We start from the raw sequence: 17,610 nt of genomic DNA on the forward strand, positions 1-17,610 counted from the left end.
GAAAGAGGTCATCTTATGGGCCACTCCACGTCAAGTCTAACTTCCCCAGCATAATGGGTTTTAGCCATTTTGGCCCCTTGACTAGCAAGTTTGACTCGAGATCATAATATATACGGTAAAACACTCCTAAGTTTTAGTCTGTTGAGTTTCTTTTTGTTGCCCTTGTGTGGTTGCCATCCCACGTCGATTCTGGGGGGGATTGGGTTTGATAGATATAAGTCTCCTAGAAAGCCTCCGAAAATTGCCGGCTTTTGGAGATTTTTCTGGAATTTAGGTTTGTAAAAGCCGTAACTCTAACTTCGGTTAAAAAAGATCAAGAGGCAAATTCCTGCACGGTAGCATACTGGGTTTGATGGGGGTCTTTATCTCTTAGCAGCGGCCGGCCTACTGGCTTGCCCTTGTGGGGTTGCTATCCCACATCGGTTCTGGAGGGTTGGGTTGGGTAGATATAAGTCTCCTGGGAGGTCTTCAAAAGTTGCCGGCTTTTGGAGGTTCTTCTGGAATTTAGGTTCGTAAAAGCCGTAACTCTAACTTCGGTTAGAAAAGGTCAAGAGTTTCTTTTTGCTTCATTGTACTGTCTTTAACTGCAATAACTGCAATGTAGATCGTCAATCGTTTAACTTCCCAGTTCTGTATACCGCCTTTTACTTTTAGTTTTGAGCACAATGAAAGCTCCAGATCACACATCGTCTCCCTTCTTAAGATTTAGGGCCTCAAAAGTTTCAGCAATAATTCATAGACAAGGTCGTTTGCACCTATTCTTTGATGTTTCAACCATTCAAACGATGTTTCTTGAGATCTGCGTTATCCTCAGTTGTTTCTTGTGCTAGGGAGATGTACGATGAACCATCGAATTCTTTAGGGATGTTTACGATGAATCATCCAATTAATGGTGAATGTGTTGTTAGCTGAATTAGTTGGGAAATGATTTTCTTCATTTAAGGCGCATCTAATGAGTTGGCCGAATGTAGATATAAAGGGCATAATGTACTAGTGACTGTACTAGTTGAAATGAGGCAATTGGAGGCTGAATTCTTCGGTCTACAACACTGCCGAAAGTTGAAGAGGACAGATGGATTGGACTGACTTAGTTAGCAATGTGAAGTAACTAATTTCTGGAGTATTTGGTGGATGTCGGTTTTTTGAGACAGAAACGTAGCATCAATGCCAACGCTTGGCCGAGGGGTGGTTACCTACTACTCTACTACTCCATAACTCATCCCGTCTCCGTCCTCAAACTAAACTGGCTTCATGGTCACCTTGTTTTTACAAGACCTATGCTACACTTAAGCTCTTGCCACAAAAAGAGGTAAAAGAGAGTTGTCTTGAACAAACAGTTAGGCCACAACCACAACCAAAACTAGAAAAGGTAAACTGAGCATCTGTACCAAAACAGATAAAAGTAGATTCTACAAGTGAAAGAGTGGAAACTAACCACCTCACATATATAGTACCGTTTTAATGAAAAGTTAAGATAATGTATACAACATCGGATACTTGAACTAGTTCATTAAAAAAAAAAAGTCCTGAAAAGGAGTGTGTCACGGCCAATCTTCACCTAGACAAATCGAGGTACGTTGCTAGGTATCAAAGAAGTGACACCGCCGAAGCTCTCATTTTACAGATTAAGAGAATCCTCGAATTGGTATCCCAAGAACTGAAGAATCTATGGTATCCAAGACGAACTAAGCTGTCCTCATACGAGCGCTGTACAAGATCTTTTGTTCTGTGTAGAATAGAATTAGGGAAAGTATTCATTTTCAATGATCGAAATGTGCCTAAATTCAGTTTCAGATAGCAAAGGTAACAGACAACAAAGACCAGTTTACACAAGTAACAAACTAATTAATGGTACAAGATGAGCTAATCATGGAAAAGAGACTTGTTTCATTAACCTTTCCTCAGTAACTTGCGCTGTCCGATGCTATATGCTTGCTAATACAATGCACCCAAAACATTTATTCATGTATTGAAAAAGACAGCAACTGATAAATTAAAAATGTGATCATTTATGATGGCATTCGTGAATTTCGACCCAACAATTTGTTCTTTTACTCGAGCAGTAGGTTAAAAAAGGGTTTAGATGCAAATTTTTAGTAACAAAAAGGAAACAAAATAAAACGCTTCGAACATCAAAAAACATGTACGCAAATTATGAGTTTATCCCCAAATTGAATCTTTCTTTTCTTTTTTTTGTTGTTTTTGGTGTTGGGGGGGGGGGGGGGGGGGGGGGGGGGGGGGGGGAGCCAAATCTACCTTTATCACACTCTGTTCGAAAATAAGAGAAAGTTTACTTGGACTTAAAGCTGTGATATGCTCTAAAATCTAAAGTCTGTCAAACATTGTCCCCATATGATAAAGAATGATTCGTTGAAAAATGCTGGAGAAAATAAAGTACAATAATGTGTACTGGAATGGATAAACTATTCAGCAGGCATTCGTTAAGTTCCATGGAAAGTTGGAAATTTGCACTGTAAATTCTGAGGAAGGTTCCGTAGTGGAAAGAAGACAATATGTTGGGAAGAAAGCAAAAAATTTTTAGAAGAGAGGAAAAGAGGTCCTCGATGTCTTGATCAAAGGCAACAAAGATCAGTAAGGCCGATGCCTATGGCCCCCAACATGCCCTGGAGCTCACACAGTCTTCAAAAACACTCGTGGTCTCCCCCGTCGCCCCCACAAGTCCACATGGCATTGTTTATCAATTTCTTCTGATTTTCCTTTTCCCTCTTCAAAGTCCCACTTTATATACCCCTCCAATGTCCTCTCATTCCGCCGCACCACAATCCCTTCTATTTTATTGTTCTTCTAGACTTCTATTGTACTCCGGTAGCTAGTAAAAACTAGCCTCTTCTTTTTCTTTCCTAGCTCTCTTGGTCTGTTTCAGTCGCAAATTTTTAGTTAGAAACACCATGGCAATCAGAAAGTCTTCCAACAAATTTTCACAAGCAGCAGTGATCAAGCAAATCATGAAGAGATGTTCAAGCTTGGGCAAGAAACAAGGTTATGATGAAGAAGGGCTACCTGTGGACGTCCCAAAAGGTCACTTTGTCGTGTACGTTGGGGAAAATAGAACAAGATATATAGTTCCCATTTCATTCTTGACAAGGCCTGAGTTCCAAATCCTTTTACAAAGAGCTGAAGAAGAATTTGGGTTCGATCACGACATGGGACTCACAATTCCTTGCGAAGAAGTCGTCTTTGAATCTTTAACATCAATGCTTAGATAGAGAGAAATTTGGCAGAAGCAGAAGATTATCACGAAGTTAGCTGGGTACTTCATTAATTGTCTCGTAATTATGTAATATTAACCTTCTCTGGCTACCTATTCTTTTTAGCTTTTGAGATGTTGTTTATGGCTAACCAGAAACCCAAGCCAGGTTGCATTGTGGGTTTTAGCTAGCTAGATTTGTAAATCTCAAAAGTTCGGAAATTTTCCCTCGCGGTGGTGTTCGATTGTAACTTAATGGTGTACCCTGTGAGAGTAACTAATACAGCTATATATCAAGAATCTTTGATTTTGATAATATCAAGTTGTATAGTATCGTCCACTTCGAGTTCTTCTGGCAGATTTTTTTTCTTTTCTTTTTGTTTTTCCTGGCAGAAAATTTTGGAAAAATGAACGCATAAAACCAAAGAAAGAAGAAAAGATGGAGTGGTCCCTTTTTTTTTGGGTGGAGTATAGTGTTAAAGAATCGCGGAAATGAACAAAACAGGAGTATAGTAGATATCGTTGGTTGAATCTCCACATCGTTGTCATGCAGAATGTATATGTCGGATTTCAAATGGGTGCTCTTGCTATCTGAGCTGATGCTGGTTGGCTCCTGTTTAATTACTTGTCTCATACGGAAATTCTCCGTCGTACCTTCCGGATGCAAGTCCAAATTACTAAAGTAAAAATTGAAGATACTAGATAGGATGACATTTCTGCTTCACCAATTTTCTTTTTCTTTTCCAGCAAGAGATTGGCTTCTTCTCCCCCCCCCCCCCCCCCCCCTCTCTTCCTCTTTTAATTTTTCATTCGATTGTTGCTTCTGCATATCTCGAATAAATGCGTCATAGTCTTGACATTTTTGTTATTCTTCTGGATGGTTGATCTTGAACTTTTCGTACGGTATATATCCTACAATGTGTTGCAAAAAAATCCGCAACCCGAGTTCCTTTTTTTTTTTTTTTTTTGAAGAAAAACAGAAACATAGAAATTGTCCAAGTCTAAAAGGAAAAGGGAAAAAGAGTAGTGGCTCCTATAGGACTCTTCTTCCATTGCATGGCATTTCATGCAGCCATTTTACCAGTGCAATTTCTGGCATACTATATCTATATAAAGCCCTTGCCCTTCTTCCACCGAGAAGTTGACCTTGATCGTCATTTAAGTCATGATGGTGCTCCATAACCCAAACTGATCCATGTAGAATTCAAGACAGGTGATGGCCAAGAAAGAGCATGATGGTACTGAATTTCCAGAGCCACTTGCTCTTGTTGCAGTGAAAAATTATTATGTTATCTGACTGAGTTTTCTGGGTAAACCTCATACGTTATTTGAGAGATACGGAATCTGTTATCCCTGTTGAATGCAGATCAGATGGATGCAGGTGGTCCCTTAAGCCTCCCATTCAATTAGAGCCCTAAAAAACAATGGGCCATTCAAAAAATATCCGTACTCACCGGACACTCGCTCACTCATCACTCATCAGCTCTCAAGGTGCATCCTTATGTGGCTACTGGTTTCTTCCAGGAAATAATTTGTAAGTCCCCTCGAAAAATAAGTTACAGGAAAATTGTACGGTCCCTTTAGCTGTGGACCCAATTTCTGAATTTGTATTCGATGACAGTGATCTTTATTGTAAACGATCAAAATTGTTAGTATAACCTAAGGTTAAAAATCCTCGAGGGTATATATACTCGAAAAGGAAATTGCAGAATCTCTCTGAGTAAAATGATTGGAACTCAACATTGGTTGGTTCTTCGAGGAGAAAAGATTATTACGGTACATTTGTTTCACGTAGTACACATTAACATGTTTATGTTTCACCTTGTAATGTAGATGGATATACATCAGACGGAATACAGGAGATTGTTTCTATTCACTCCCCTGGTCTCCCCCCCCCCCCCCCCACACACAAGCAATATATGGGATGAGGGGCAGAATGACCGTTCCTGAGCTCACGGCCAGATTTTGGCCAAAAATAAAATGTGCAGTCCAAATCACTTCTTATACCTCGATTTTCACAACACGTGGGATTTACAAAATTTTGTATTAAAGTTACACAATACGTCGTGTACAAATAAAATTACGCAGTATGCAAAATGCACGTCAAATTGGGTCTACAAAAGTTGCGGAGAAATTTGCTGGTTTAGGAGGAATTATAATGGAGCTGGCACGGTGGCGCCCATGAATTAGCTGAGTACTCCAGAAATGTTTCTGATAGGGAAGGATGGTGGAATGATCGATCCACCAGCTAGCAGTGTACTCTCGGTCGTCTTATCCTGACAGATTCCAAAATTCAAATTAACCGCGATTATTTTTTTTTTTTTTTAAAAAAAGGGCAACATCTATATTATCCTATTTTGCAGAAGGGATTCAATCGGGTTGTATAAGGAGCTAAACGAAAGATAGATACATCTAAACTAATGGGGTGTTTCGGCACTTTTTTTTAGATTTTTTTAACTGTAGTGTGCAAGATTTGAATTCTGATCTACATCTCAAAAGAGGAATTTTAAATCTGTTTTGGTAGCTAACTTGTCTAAGACAATTAAGTTGGTTAACCACGATTGTTTGATTTCCAAAAAAGAAAAAGAAAAAATTCAATGTTTGTGAATATCTCTCTCTCTTTTTGCAACCTTATATCATATTGTCATTTAGCTTTCACAAAATCGGACGTTACTCTGCAATTGCAAATTAAGAGTTTGGGATGATCAGTTATTCGAGATTTGACTCGTCTTCGTACGGCTTAATTAATTTAATTGTACGATGTGTTCCTGAGTTGGTGCCAAAATTTTCACATTACGCATTTCGTGGTTGGAAGGGATCAAGGCAGTTTATCTGTACAATGCTGATTGTGCATAGAACTGCTGAATTCAACCATATCTCCAACCCCCCAAATGTGTAGATACCCTCTGCATGCACGGCGATGATGTCTCCAACAAAATCTTTATATCCATTTTCAACAATTTGATTAGCCTCAAAATAAGTTTATAAGTAAGAATGCAGAAGCATTATACGCTGTCACCTTAACAACAGCTGGTTTTCACCATGTCTCTATCTCGGACTAACCTAAGCAGGTGGTAGAGAACTTGATCAGTTTGTTTCTTGTGAGCAAAACATATATATTTCCTCTGCCCATCACCATCAGCCGGAAAAATTTTGGATGTGGCCTTCCTTGCGGTATTTGACCCTTTCTATTCTAAGCAGAGAAATTCATATATGTCCTTGGTATTTGATATCCATACAAAGTATCTGTACTGGATCGAATTTTGGAAACTTGAGATGGAGCTAGTACTGATATTATCTTCATATGCTGTTAAGGCCAAGAAAACTTGAATTTTCTGGTAATTTTGATACCATAAAGTTTGCCACCGAACCCATGGGGTGGCTTTATCATCTACTGCTATTTTTAAATCCTTCTCAGGGTTCGATTTCAACAGCAAACGGTACTACTTGTAGACTTGAGCAGCGGCTGCAGAAATATGATTCCTGTTGAGGAAAAAGGGGACGAGAGTACGTAACTAGCCAATGGCAAATCATGATCTTTATCCATCCATCCATGCAATTGCAGAAACTACTAATATAAATCACAGCGCGCGTAAACCCATCCTTGAAGCATTAATTCTTGCTTAATTTTCCCCATTCAGAAATTCAATTCTTTAATCGAGTCATTAGGTTATGTCAAAATTGGCAATCCAAATGGGACAGCAGATAGATGGATAGATAGATAGATAGATAGAGATGTACTACTAGCTAGCCAGTTTTTCTCCAGGTCCCATGCCACTTTTATTTGGAAAACCAAACTGACCACCACGTCTCTCTTTGTACTATTATTAGTACAACTTGTTTTTGTTTAATCATCTTTTCGTTCCAAGTCCTTTCCTCTGATTAGATTTCGCAACGAACATCGCGTATGCTATGAGAGCACTTGTTTACCCTTTAAACCCAATTAACGAAAAAAAGTAATGACAGCTGCAACCATTCATATGCCTTCGCTGAAAGCATGAATATGATCAAAACATCTTAGCTATTGCAAATCTTGAAATTCAAAAAGCTTCTTTTGTTACCCTAAAACATTCTCGTCTGAAGATCGTTGAATAAAATGGATTCATTAACAACACGGAGCACCCTCATAGGATAGAATATCCACCAATTGCTCGAATAATTCGTCCTAGAAAATATCTAAAATAATGAATATGCCTGCCTGATATCTTGATCCAGTGTGGACCTGGGCTACCTCTTGTCACGCCAATATTTAGAGCTGAAATTGTCGTCTAGTTAGTGGTATCTCTGAGCATTCCAGTATGATCATATATATATATATATATATATACAGAATTCAGCGTATATGGTGTTGCTTGGCGCAGATGGAAGTTATTGCTATTTTCTGGTCGGCTGCAAACTCATCTCTTCGATCCAAAATTTTTAATGAACCATATATCGACAGGAAAAGCCAGCTGTGTTGGAAGCTGGGCATTCTTGATGGGACGGACATGTTTGTTGGATTCCAATTTCTAATTTACAGAACCTTTAATTTAGGTGCTTTTCTATCTGAGTTATACAGACTAATGCTTTTCTGCAGAGATGATGGAAAAATCTCACGAACCACAAAACTCAAGTACAACTCATGCTCATATATTATATAATATCTTCATCTGGGAAATAAAATCATAAAGACAGCCTCCCCGCTTGGCTAACAGGTTCGTAACTGGTGGCTAATCAGACTCCCGACATTTTTACGTTTTCTTCTTCATTTACTATGATGATGTATCTTGACAAACCCTCTGTTGTTCAGTGGTGGCAATTCATCGTGCTGCCCATATCCATTCGATGATCAATTCTATGCATGCATACCTTCTATTCTCTCTGCCCAATTCTATAGCAACATATTCATCCCACATATATATGCATGAACTTATGAATTTGTAGATTGACACGTTTTTTCCGGTCATCACCCGTTCCTCCTGATTATCGCAGCTAATTATATGTGTTTCTCAGTAAACTATAAACTAGTAATTAACTAAACTAGTTACGTGCAACGTTGAGAGCATACCAAGTCATGAATAAACTGGATACTAGTTTGTTTCTTTGTTACCAGTTATAAAAGCTTATAACTTGGGGAGGTGGCAAATCAATTTTTACCATCCCACTAGTAATCACAATGCCAAATTACTAATAACTTACGAAGATGCAGAACTCTTAATAATTTAATTATTAATAGGATTAATCTTATTTATATATTGACGGAACATATGCTAGCAGGTAGGTACGAATGCATGACACATGTGCATGAATTAATATTTTTATTTAAATTGAGATTATGTGGCAAGCGTCTATACCAGTTGATGTATTACGTTGTCACTCACTGTCATTATATATAAAATTAACCCTAACTATATGATAATCAAATTTGACTTACTAAAAGCTTTAAATGCTAGTAACTAAACCCTAATACATCTTTAGAAACTTTCAATATATAGCATATTAGTAAGAACTAATTTTTTTTTTTCCTCACGGTCTTTTTTGTGTAACTAAAAATTCCTGTTTTCTTCAATATATTTGAAGGCATATGCTTTTTTGAATGCAATAGTAGATTTTATGCCAGTCATATCTGTCTTCTATTTTTGAGCGAAATGCGGCAAAAGAAAAAGGAATTTCCCAAGCTTTAAGTTAAAAGTGGAGAGCGAAGCCAGACTACGAACGAAAGCTAATAAGCAAATATCTACTGTGTCTTCTGCGCAAGAGTCAGTTGTTCGCGCAGCATTATTACGAAAAAAGAGGAATTACTCGATTCCTGCAAAATCCAACAAAAGGGCCGTAAAAACACATTAGGTCCAATAAAATGGATCCATTTTGAGGACGTTCCAGTCCAGTCCACATCAAACCAGAGTACAATACGGAATTAAAGGCCAACACCGACAGAACGTCTGCAACCCGAAAAAGGCAACTTCCTATACAGGTCGATACCCCCCCTTCTTTCAGGGCCAGCCATTTACGCAGACATCTACAGGATCCTAATGGCAGGCAGGTCTAAGCAAGGAAGTGCTCCTTCACCCGATCTGAGTTGAGAATCAGGCTGGCTGGAATATAGCCATCACGCGAACGCTATTCTTCTTTAGCTGGTCTATGTTGCACAGGGGGCAGAGGAGTGTGGCATATGGGCCATTTCTCACGTGGGCTACCCAGCCCATCAGCATCTATTCTTTCGGGTTGTTTTTCTTTTCTTTTTATATTGGGTAATTATTGTTTCAGGCCAGGATAAGATAAGGATCCCACTTCACAAGTTCTCATATAATCTCTCTTTTTGCTCAAACTTTGTTGTGAAGAGATCTCGTAATCTTGTTTAGCGATACTAAAAAGAAAACAATCTTTGGTACCAGTTGTAATTCAAGGCAAGTTGTGTTAGTCAACAGAGTATATATAATTAGGTAAATTCTGTAGTGTATTCACATATTTCAAAGACAGGTGTGGAAAGTAAATTATATGGCAAAGAAGCAGGCACGTGGAAAGGTAAAGAATATGTCAAAGAAACTGACATGTACGGATGATGAAAGGAATATGTTTACAAAAGCAAATAGTGACCTATAACAGGCACGGGCCGGTTTGGAAATGTTGTGTATGGCAGAAGCTGAAAATGTATTGGGGTGTCACGGAATTAACTTATATATAATGGGTCTAGAAATAAAACACCAAAGAGAAAGGGTAAGCAGTACTAAACACAGCCATGCTTGGTACATAAACTGATTTTTATGAAAGTAAAAAATATATTGCCCATAACATACCTATTCTTTATAATTTTTTTTTTTTTTTGCATTACATCAACAAAACACTAGCTATTTACGGGTATTTTATTCTGAATCATTACATTTATATAAAATACATAAATATTTGTAACTAAAATTGAAAAAGTGTTACACTAATATTTTTACGAAAGGAAAACTAGTAAATTTTATATTAAACAAATTTTAAATATGTGAAAGTAAAAAATTTTTGCCCATAACATACCAGCTCTTTATGAGTTTTTTGCAATACATCAACAAAATACTAACTATTTATAGGTATTTTACTCTGAATTATTACATTTATATAAAATACATATATGTTTGTAACTAAAATTGAAAAAGTATTATACTTATACTTTTACGAAAGGAAAACTAGTAGATTTTGCATTTAACAAATTTTAAATATTTGAAAGTAAAAAAGATTGCGCCCATAATATACCAGCTCTTTATGGATTTTTTTTGCATTACATCAACAAAATACTAGCTATTTATGGGCATTTTACTCTGAATCACTACATTTACATAAAATACATAAATGTTTGTAACTAAAATTGAAAAAGTAATATACTTATATTTTTACAAAAGAGAAACTGGTAAAATTTGTATTTAACATAAATTAAATATGTTAAAGCAATATTAAAGGTGATTTTATTAGTTACTTAATTTATTGGTAAGAAACAAGGTTTCTTTTGCAAAATTTGTTCATTAGATATTTTTTTCAAATAATTAGGATATAAAGGTAAATTTTCACAATCTTTTGTTAGCAATAGACCCCAATTTCCTCCTAGGCAGTGACGAAACCAAGATTTTTTCCTTGATGGAAGGGCCAAAATGATTGATAAATAAAATTATTTTAATATGTTATGTTCAAAATAATTTTCATCTATTTAAATATATGACATCCTAAAATATCAAATATTAACTTTAATTATAAAGGTATGTCTATTTAATAAATATGTAGCATAGTCATAACTAAAATTAAGACAAGAAATAACATTTGATTAAATATCTTATACGAAAAAATGCACTTTTCATTCTCAAAATTTGGGTGGTTGACCAATTTCATCCTCAAAATTTCACCCCAAACATATTGCATGCTCAAAGTTTCGTAATTTTTGCCAATTAAGGACAATTGACGGGAAATGAAGAATTAATCATTAGAACCAACGATTTTATCCAACAAAAAATGGGTAAAACCGAATAGAGCCATTTTTAACAGAACAATTGCAACGGACAAAAAACTCAATTCTTCTCCTTCTTTGCTCTACCTTTCTGTAACCCCAAAATTTTTTTGCCAATCTTTAAAATTTTAACAACCGTTATACAACTTTCAAAACAAATAAATTCATTCTAAATTTTTATTTGGGATTATTTTATAAACCAAATCGCGGTCACTTTGTGTAAAGTATCACTTTCCCAAAAAAGACCAACTCTTTATGGCTTTCCTCCATTATAAGAACAGAATACCCATTTTTTCATAACTAAATTTATTTATCGAATAAAATAAAAATAAATCCATTTTCTAATAAAAAATCAGCTCTTTATGACTTTCCTATATTATAAGAACAGAGTACCCATTTTTCCATAAACAAATTTATTTATCAGATAAAATAAAAATAAATCTATTTTTCATTATAAGACCAACTTTTTATAGCTTTCCTCCATTATAAGAATAGAATACCCATTTTTTCATAACTAAATTTATTTATCGAATAAAATAAAAATAAATCGATTTTCTAATAAAAGATTAGTTCTTTATGGTTTTCCTCTATTATAAGAACAGAGTACCCATTTTCTCATAAATAAATTTATTTATCAAATAAAATAAAAATAAATCTATTTTTCATTATAAGACCAACTTTTTATAGCTTTCCTCCATTATAAAAATAGAGTACCCATTTTTTCATAAATAAATTTATTTATCGGATAAAATAAAAATAAAGCCGTTTTATAATAAAAGATCAGTTCTTTATGACTTTCCTCCATTTTAAGAATAGAGTACCCATTTTTTCTCAGACAAATTTATTTATCAGATAAAATAAAAATAAACCCATTTTTTCAATAAAATATCAGCTCTTTATGATTTTCGTCTATTATAAGAATAGAGTACTCATTTTGAAGGCAAAAAGGAATTTGTTTATCGGATAAAATAAAAATAAACTCATTAATGTCAATATTGAGATATAGCAAAATGCTGGCCCACCTCTCAATGTGATTTTCAATGGGATAAGATTTGCACAGTACATATAGCAAATTGTCATAGCCCCTGTTCCTTCACATGTGTGTAGAGGCGGTAATTGTCATGAATTGCTTACAACTTATTCCCTCCAAACCTTTTCTTATAATGGAGTTTCTGATTTTATCCAAGTAATAAAGTATTTCAGTGAAAAAAGGAAAAATAGAAAATTTATGAAGGAAAGTCACAAAGAGCTGGTGTTTTATTGAAAACCATCGACCCTTTACCAAAGACGATCAAATGCAGCTAAATGATTTTCTTGCAAGAAAGTTGCCGAAAGCAGCTTTGTGACTGTAGTTGCTACTTTTTTTTTCAACCATTTTTTTAGCAAGAGGTATCATTAATGTCAATATTGAGATATAGCAAAATTTGTATACGAAATAACAAACCAATTTATCATTACAAATACAAAACGAGCAATAATATATTACAACAAATACTATCAACAGTACAAAGCACAAAGATACTCAAATCAAATTCTAATTGGGCTTTAATATGTACAACCAAAATTGCTAGGGATAACAAATGCTAAGATAGACCCTGTGCCAATATACAATGAGTATCATGTTTGCATTAATTGGCGAAGTCCATAATCGAAGTAGCTTGTGAGAGCTTCATAACCATATCATGTTTGTTCTCCTCCACCATTTTTATTTCTTCAATTACATGCGTATCCATTACTGAATAAACCAAAACACAGAGTCAAATACTACTAGAGAGACGCGACTACATATATAAACCTCCTTGGAGGAAAAGAAATACTCTGTACAGATTATAAATCAAATGAAAATGACATTTTACATTTCTGTTGGTCAGAAACTTTTAGTGAATATCAAATTTTGGTTCAAGACTATTAAAAGGACCGGTTACCTGAGCTGGGTGATGGTGTTTCATGTCTTCTCGAGGTCTACTAACAATGTCTTGTTCATTCCTCGAAGATGATGATTGACCACCTGATGGTGATGCTGCATCCCCTCAAGTTGAAGACAGTGGGACTCTCATGATTGTTCAAATCAAATGCAGCTTTGTTTTCACTTGGGTCATCAAACACAGAGATTCTGAGTTCAAAATATGGAGAATCCAACGTTATCTCTCCTTATTTACTCAGGAAGTTAAGACGAGGATCACATTGAATAAGCTTTTCGAAATGCTTTCCCAACAAGCCTTGTGGACACTGCAGAAAATGATGCCTGCCAGAAATCCCAGAAAAAATGCCAATCAACGGTGAGTCAGACCATTGCTGTATTGCACTTAGTCTCCAGAGATTGAGCAAAACAACGAAAAGAAAAAACTGTCACTTAAATAATTGTAACACTGCCAAGCTAGTCAACACATCAATATCGACATATCTTAGATTACCATTCAAGTTATTCATGTTTCCATGAAAAAGAAATTAAAGCCATACTTAACAAAAGAATGTAATATCAGGATTAGAGGTAAAGCAGAGAGTGAACGAGATGAAAAAAAAGTAAAAAAGAAGAAGAAGGAAAGAAATGTTGTTTTTGTCAGTTAGCAATTAAATATTGACATGGTTTCACAGCCAAGAAGCCCCTTCCAACAGGCAAAGATCTCACTTTGTAGCAATATAGAATGGAATACATCCAGTAAGGATGATGATGTTAAACTACAACTTATCCTCACCAGAGCAACAAGACAAATGAGGTATGATACCCTAATGTTTAATGATATTATCAAGCATATGTGATGCGTCCCACTCCCCATGACTCTAATGGGCATACATAGTCAACTGTAATATTGCCTTTAGACGATAGACATATGGAACACTTCATGGCATAATTTATATTGCTCAACCATACACTGATAAGCAAATAACAGAAAGAAAATGTGGTATATGTCCGAGATCTGGAGATCCAGCATGTGCAGAGTGTACAGTTGTCCATAAAATCGTAGAAAACTTCCTCGAGTTAACTTCACTGTAAAAATAATTAATTGTAGAAACAATAGTCAGAAAATAACATCTAGTTACGTGGACCACCATTTTCAGACCAAATGTGTGGGAACTGGGAAGTAAAGGCTAACCAGAACGAGCCCCACTGGGCCAATAGCAGTATGCCCGACCATACTTCCAAGGCTTGGCTTACCAATTCGGTCATAAAGTTGCTTTCTTTTTGCACTACTAGTCCTTATTAAATCGAGCTCCGTCACATTCTGATATTAATTACAATTAACACCTCAACATTTGAGAGTGTCATCATCTTCATTGAGCACAATTTGCAATCTTTGTGCAGAAAAATATATGAAAGTTAAAGACAAAAAAAAAAAAGGAAAATAGCCAAGCAGATCGCCATTGTTGCAGGGGAAACATTGCACATTTTACTCCATACAAACTGCAACATCCCCCATTATCCTTCAGTAGTAATTAAGAGAAAGAGTTCTTTGAGATTACTGTGAAAAACTTACCAAGAAATAAGGAAAGGCTCGTTCAAGTAGTTGTAAACACTGATAATCAAGTTATCATCGGTGACACAGTCAATGTGTGGCCCTGGAAACTGCCCATTTATCAAGATTCCCTGCAGCATATACACTTCCGACTCTTAACCACCCAAAAATTCGAGCAAATTCAAGAAACACATTGCCACATGCATATCATAGTACAAGTCATTAACAACATAAAAACATGTTTTGGTGCATATACATTACCCGTTGTTTGACACCCAATGGGTATATATCACCATAAGTGATTTTCCAAGTGTAGAACCTATATGGGTTATCAGCATTTGCTCCATTGAGAACAGAAACAAGAAGAATGCAACTGCTAATGAGAGAACAAAAAATCTTGCAGTCCCTCATCCCTTTTTTTCCCCTTCTCTAAGAATTTTGTTCTCAAAGAAAGATTTCCTTGGATTCCTTCGGTGAAGGCCAAAGGGTGGGGAGGAAGAAAATGAATGGGTCAGTATGTCTTCTGGCAAATTCGGGACAGATATGTAAGGCGAGGCTTGTGAGTGAGTTGTCAGTGAAGAGAGATTAAAAGCATTAAGAAATTGCGGTGAAGGAAGTCAGATGGTCAGAGAATTCAGAATTCAGAGGTGATTTTAGGGAGTTGTCTCCCTAAAGAAAAGAGGTTGTCCTGCAAGCTACACCATTAAAAAGAAAAAAACATGTTTTCACTATAAAAAATTCATAATAACGACATACAAAGTAATTAACAAAGACACAGTAAGTGTTGCTAATACCACTACATCCAAAGTCCCCGGTCCGTCATCAGGATAATTCGCCTTCAAAGCCATTATATCAGACCATTGAATTTCAATCTTATTCTTGAGCCCGCCATCAAGAACCTCCCGTACAAGCTTATGCTTTGCAAAATAACACTTTGCTACCAAATCCCCTTCATATCTTGACTTATACTAGAAATTAGAACAAAGACATGCAATCAAAATTAACGAAATCATAAGCAATCCAATAAAACAAGCTTCTAAAATCCATGATCCAATGCAAATGTATAAATATACCTCCCAGGTCCCAATTCGCAGAATAGTTGCTGGAAAATTTGAAGCCTTGAGCTTCTCAGAGGAACCAGAAGCAGCGGCCCCTTTAAGCTCTTTTTTACTGGAACTTGCACCCTTAGGTGAATTAGCTTGAGAAAGCCTCATTTGGATCAATTCCAAAAGGGAAGGACTTTTCCTCAGCCTCAATCCCAATGGACTCGGCTCGTCTAATGGGTTATACTGAGCCGGCGGTGCCACCTGAAAGCCACCCACTTCCCCACTTCCCTGCTGCTACAGCCAAACTCCCCTGAAAGTACATCAGAAATTGAACTTTCCAATCATACAGACAAGACCACATAGAATAAAATCAGGAAAAAAAAACCCAAAATTCACACAAACTCCTAAAAACTGATAGATGTTCAAGATCCAATTTTGACGGGCCGTTTTCATTTTGCCTTCCAGTAAGACCCATTTCTCTACTCCAACTGAGATAAGCATTTCACTCTAATCCACTGAAGTAGAAGTCTACAATTTCAAAAAGTTTTTCTTGCGATTGTTAAATTGACCAAAAATGCAAGAAAAAGGCAATTGACAAAACAGAGATGAAAATAACATATTATAAAACCTACACCATCGCTTTTCCTTGAAGTCTGCCATTGCATCGGAAGGGTCTTTAAAGTGTGTCCATGATTGTATAAATTCAGATCTAGATGATAGAGAGGAAGAGAGGAACCATATGTCTATGGAAAACTGAAAATTAATAGAGAGGGAAAGAGAGATAGAAGGAGAAAGGTGCAGAGGAGGTTGCGATTGAACTTTCGAGCGCTCTGATCTGAGAACAAATATTTGGGAAAGTAGCCTTGCAAGTATGGAAGGCTTGGAATTCATGTGGTGCTAGGCTTGACAAGTGCTATGCCGGGAATGATTAAAAAATTTTCCCGCGGCTCTGCTAAAAATTGGAAGGGCGCAAAATTTTGAAATTTTCACAAAAAAGCACCCATGATTTCTCACCAATAACATAGAAACTTTGGCCCACTAGAATTAGTATTTGGAGGGAAGCTTTCCCGCTCTCTTTTTTGCGAGAATTTTAAGCGAGAAAAGTCGTTGCCCTCGCAGAGTATATGATGGCTCCAATTTTTGGTGAGGTATTGTCCTTTTCCTTGCTATAAGCCTCTTAAGAGCGTCAAGCTTTCTATTTCTTCCTAAAGTTGTTGTCGCTAATACCCTTTTTTGTTGTAGTGAAGGGAGGAAAACCATAAAAAACTGGTGTTTTATTGAAAAATATATTTAGTTTTTCATCCGATAAATAAATTTATTTATGAAAAAATGGGTACTCTGTTCTTATAATAGATGAAAACTATAAAGAACTTGTGTTTTATTGAAAAACGGGTTCATTTTTATTTTATTCGATAAATGATATTTTTCTTTTTAGAAAAATGGGTACTATATTCTTATAATTGAGGAAAGTCATAAAGAACTGGTTTTTTATTGAAAAAAGAGTTTATTTTTATTTTATTCGATGTTTATGGCAAAATGGATACTCTTTTCTTATAAGGGAGGGAAGCCATAAAGAGCTGATGTTTTATTGAGAAACGGGTTCATTTTTTTTTCGATAAATAAATTTTTTTTATCCGATAAATAAATTTGTTTATGGCAAAATCGGTACACGGTTCTTATAATAGAGGAAAGGCATAAAGAGTTAGGATTTTATTGAAAAATGGGTTTATTTTTATTTTATCTAATAAATAATTTTTTTTAGAAAATGGGTACTCTGTTCTTATAATAGAGAAAAGTCATAAAGAGTTTATTTTTTTATTGAAAAACGGGTTTATTACAATTTTATTCCAGCCAACTGTGACCCATTTTCCCATTAACCTATGTTAGACGGACTAAATCATTGAGTTTGTTAACCACAGTCAAAATTAACACAGAAGCAACTGA

General features: G+C 35.9%; 2 protein-coding genes across 4 annotated transcripts; one reads left to right on the forward strand and one right to left on the reverse strand.

Moving 5' to 3' along the window:
- The first annotated feature begins 2,621 nt into the window (after positions 1 to 2,621).
- Positions 2,622 to 3,524, forward strand: LOC113711808 (protein SMALL AUXIN UP-REGULATED RNA 51-like). Its single transcript, XM_027235017.2, has one exon. The coding sequence runs from the start codon at positions 2,910 to 2,912 to the stop codon at positions 3,225 to 3,227; it is 318 nt and encodes a 105-aa protein (XP_027090818.1). The 5' UTR covers positions 2,622 to 2,909; the 3' UTR covers positions 3,228 to 3,524.
- Positions 3,525 to 12,612: 9,088 nt separating this feature from the next.
- On the reverse strand, positions 12,613 to 16,564 carry LOC113711054 (uncharacterized). 3 transcript variants are annotated; one of them, XM_027234194.2, is made up of 7 exons: positions 16,299 to 16,559; positions 16,069 to 16,194; positions 15,694 to 15,976; positions 15,415 to 15,588; positions 14,642 to 14,751; positions 13,091 to 13,410; positions 12,613 to 12,900 (listed from the first exon to the last, which is right to left on the reverse strand). In XM_027234194.2, the coding sequence occupies exons 3-6, from the start codon at positions 15,832 to 15,834 to the stop codon at positions 13,317 to 13,319; spliced, it is 519 nt and encodes a 172-aa protein (XP_027089995.1). In that variant the 5' UTR covers positions 15,835 to 15,976; positions 16,069 to 16,194; positions 16,299 to 16,559; the 3' UTR covers positions 12,613 to 12,900; positions 13,091 to 13,316. The 3 variants fall into 3 exon arrangements, 2 of the variants coding, with proteins under 2 accessions (XP_027089995.1, XP_027089996.1); XR_011822137.1 differs by having other exon boundaries at positions 14,882 to 15,588; positions 15,694 to 16,194; positions 16,299 to 16,564; XM_027234195.2 differs by lacking the exon at positions 16,069 to 16,194.
- Positions 16,565 to 17,610: the final 1,046 nt, after the last annotated feature.

Source organism: Coffea arabica, chromosome 10e, assembly GCF_036785885.1.
Source record: "Coffea arabica cultivar ET-39 chromosome 10e, Coffea Arabica ET-39 HiFi, whole genome shotgun sequence".
Taxonomy (NCBI): domain Eukaryota; kingdom Viridiplantae; phylum Streptophyta; class Magnoliopsida; order Gentianales; family Rubiaceae; genus Coffea; species Coffea arabica.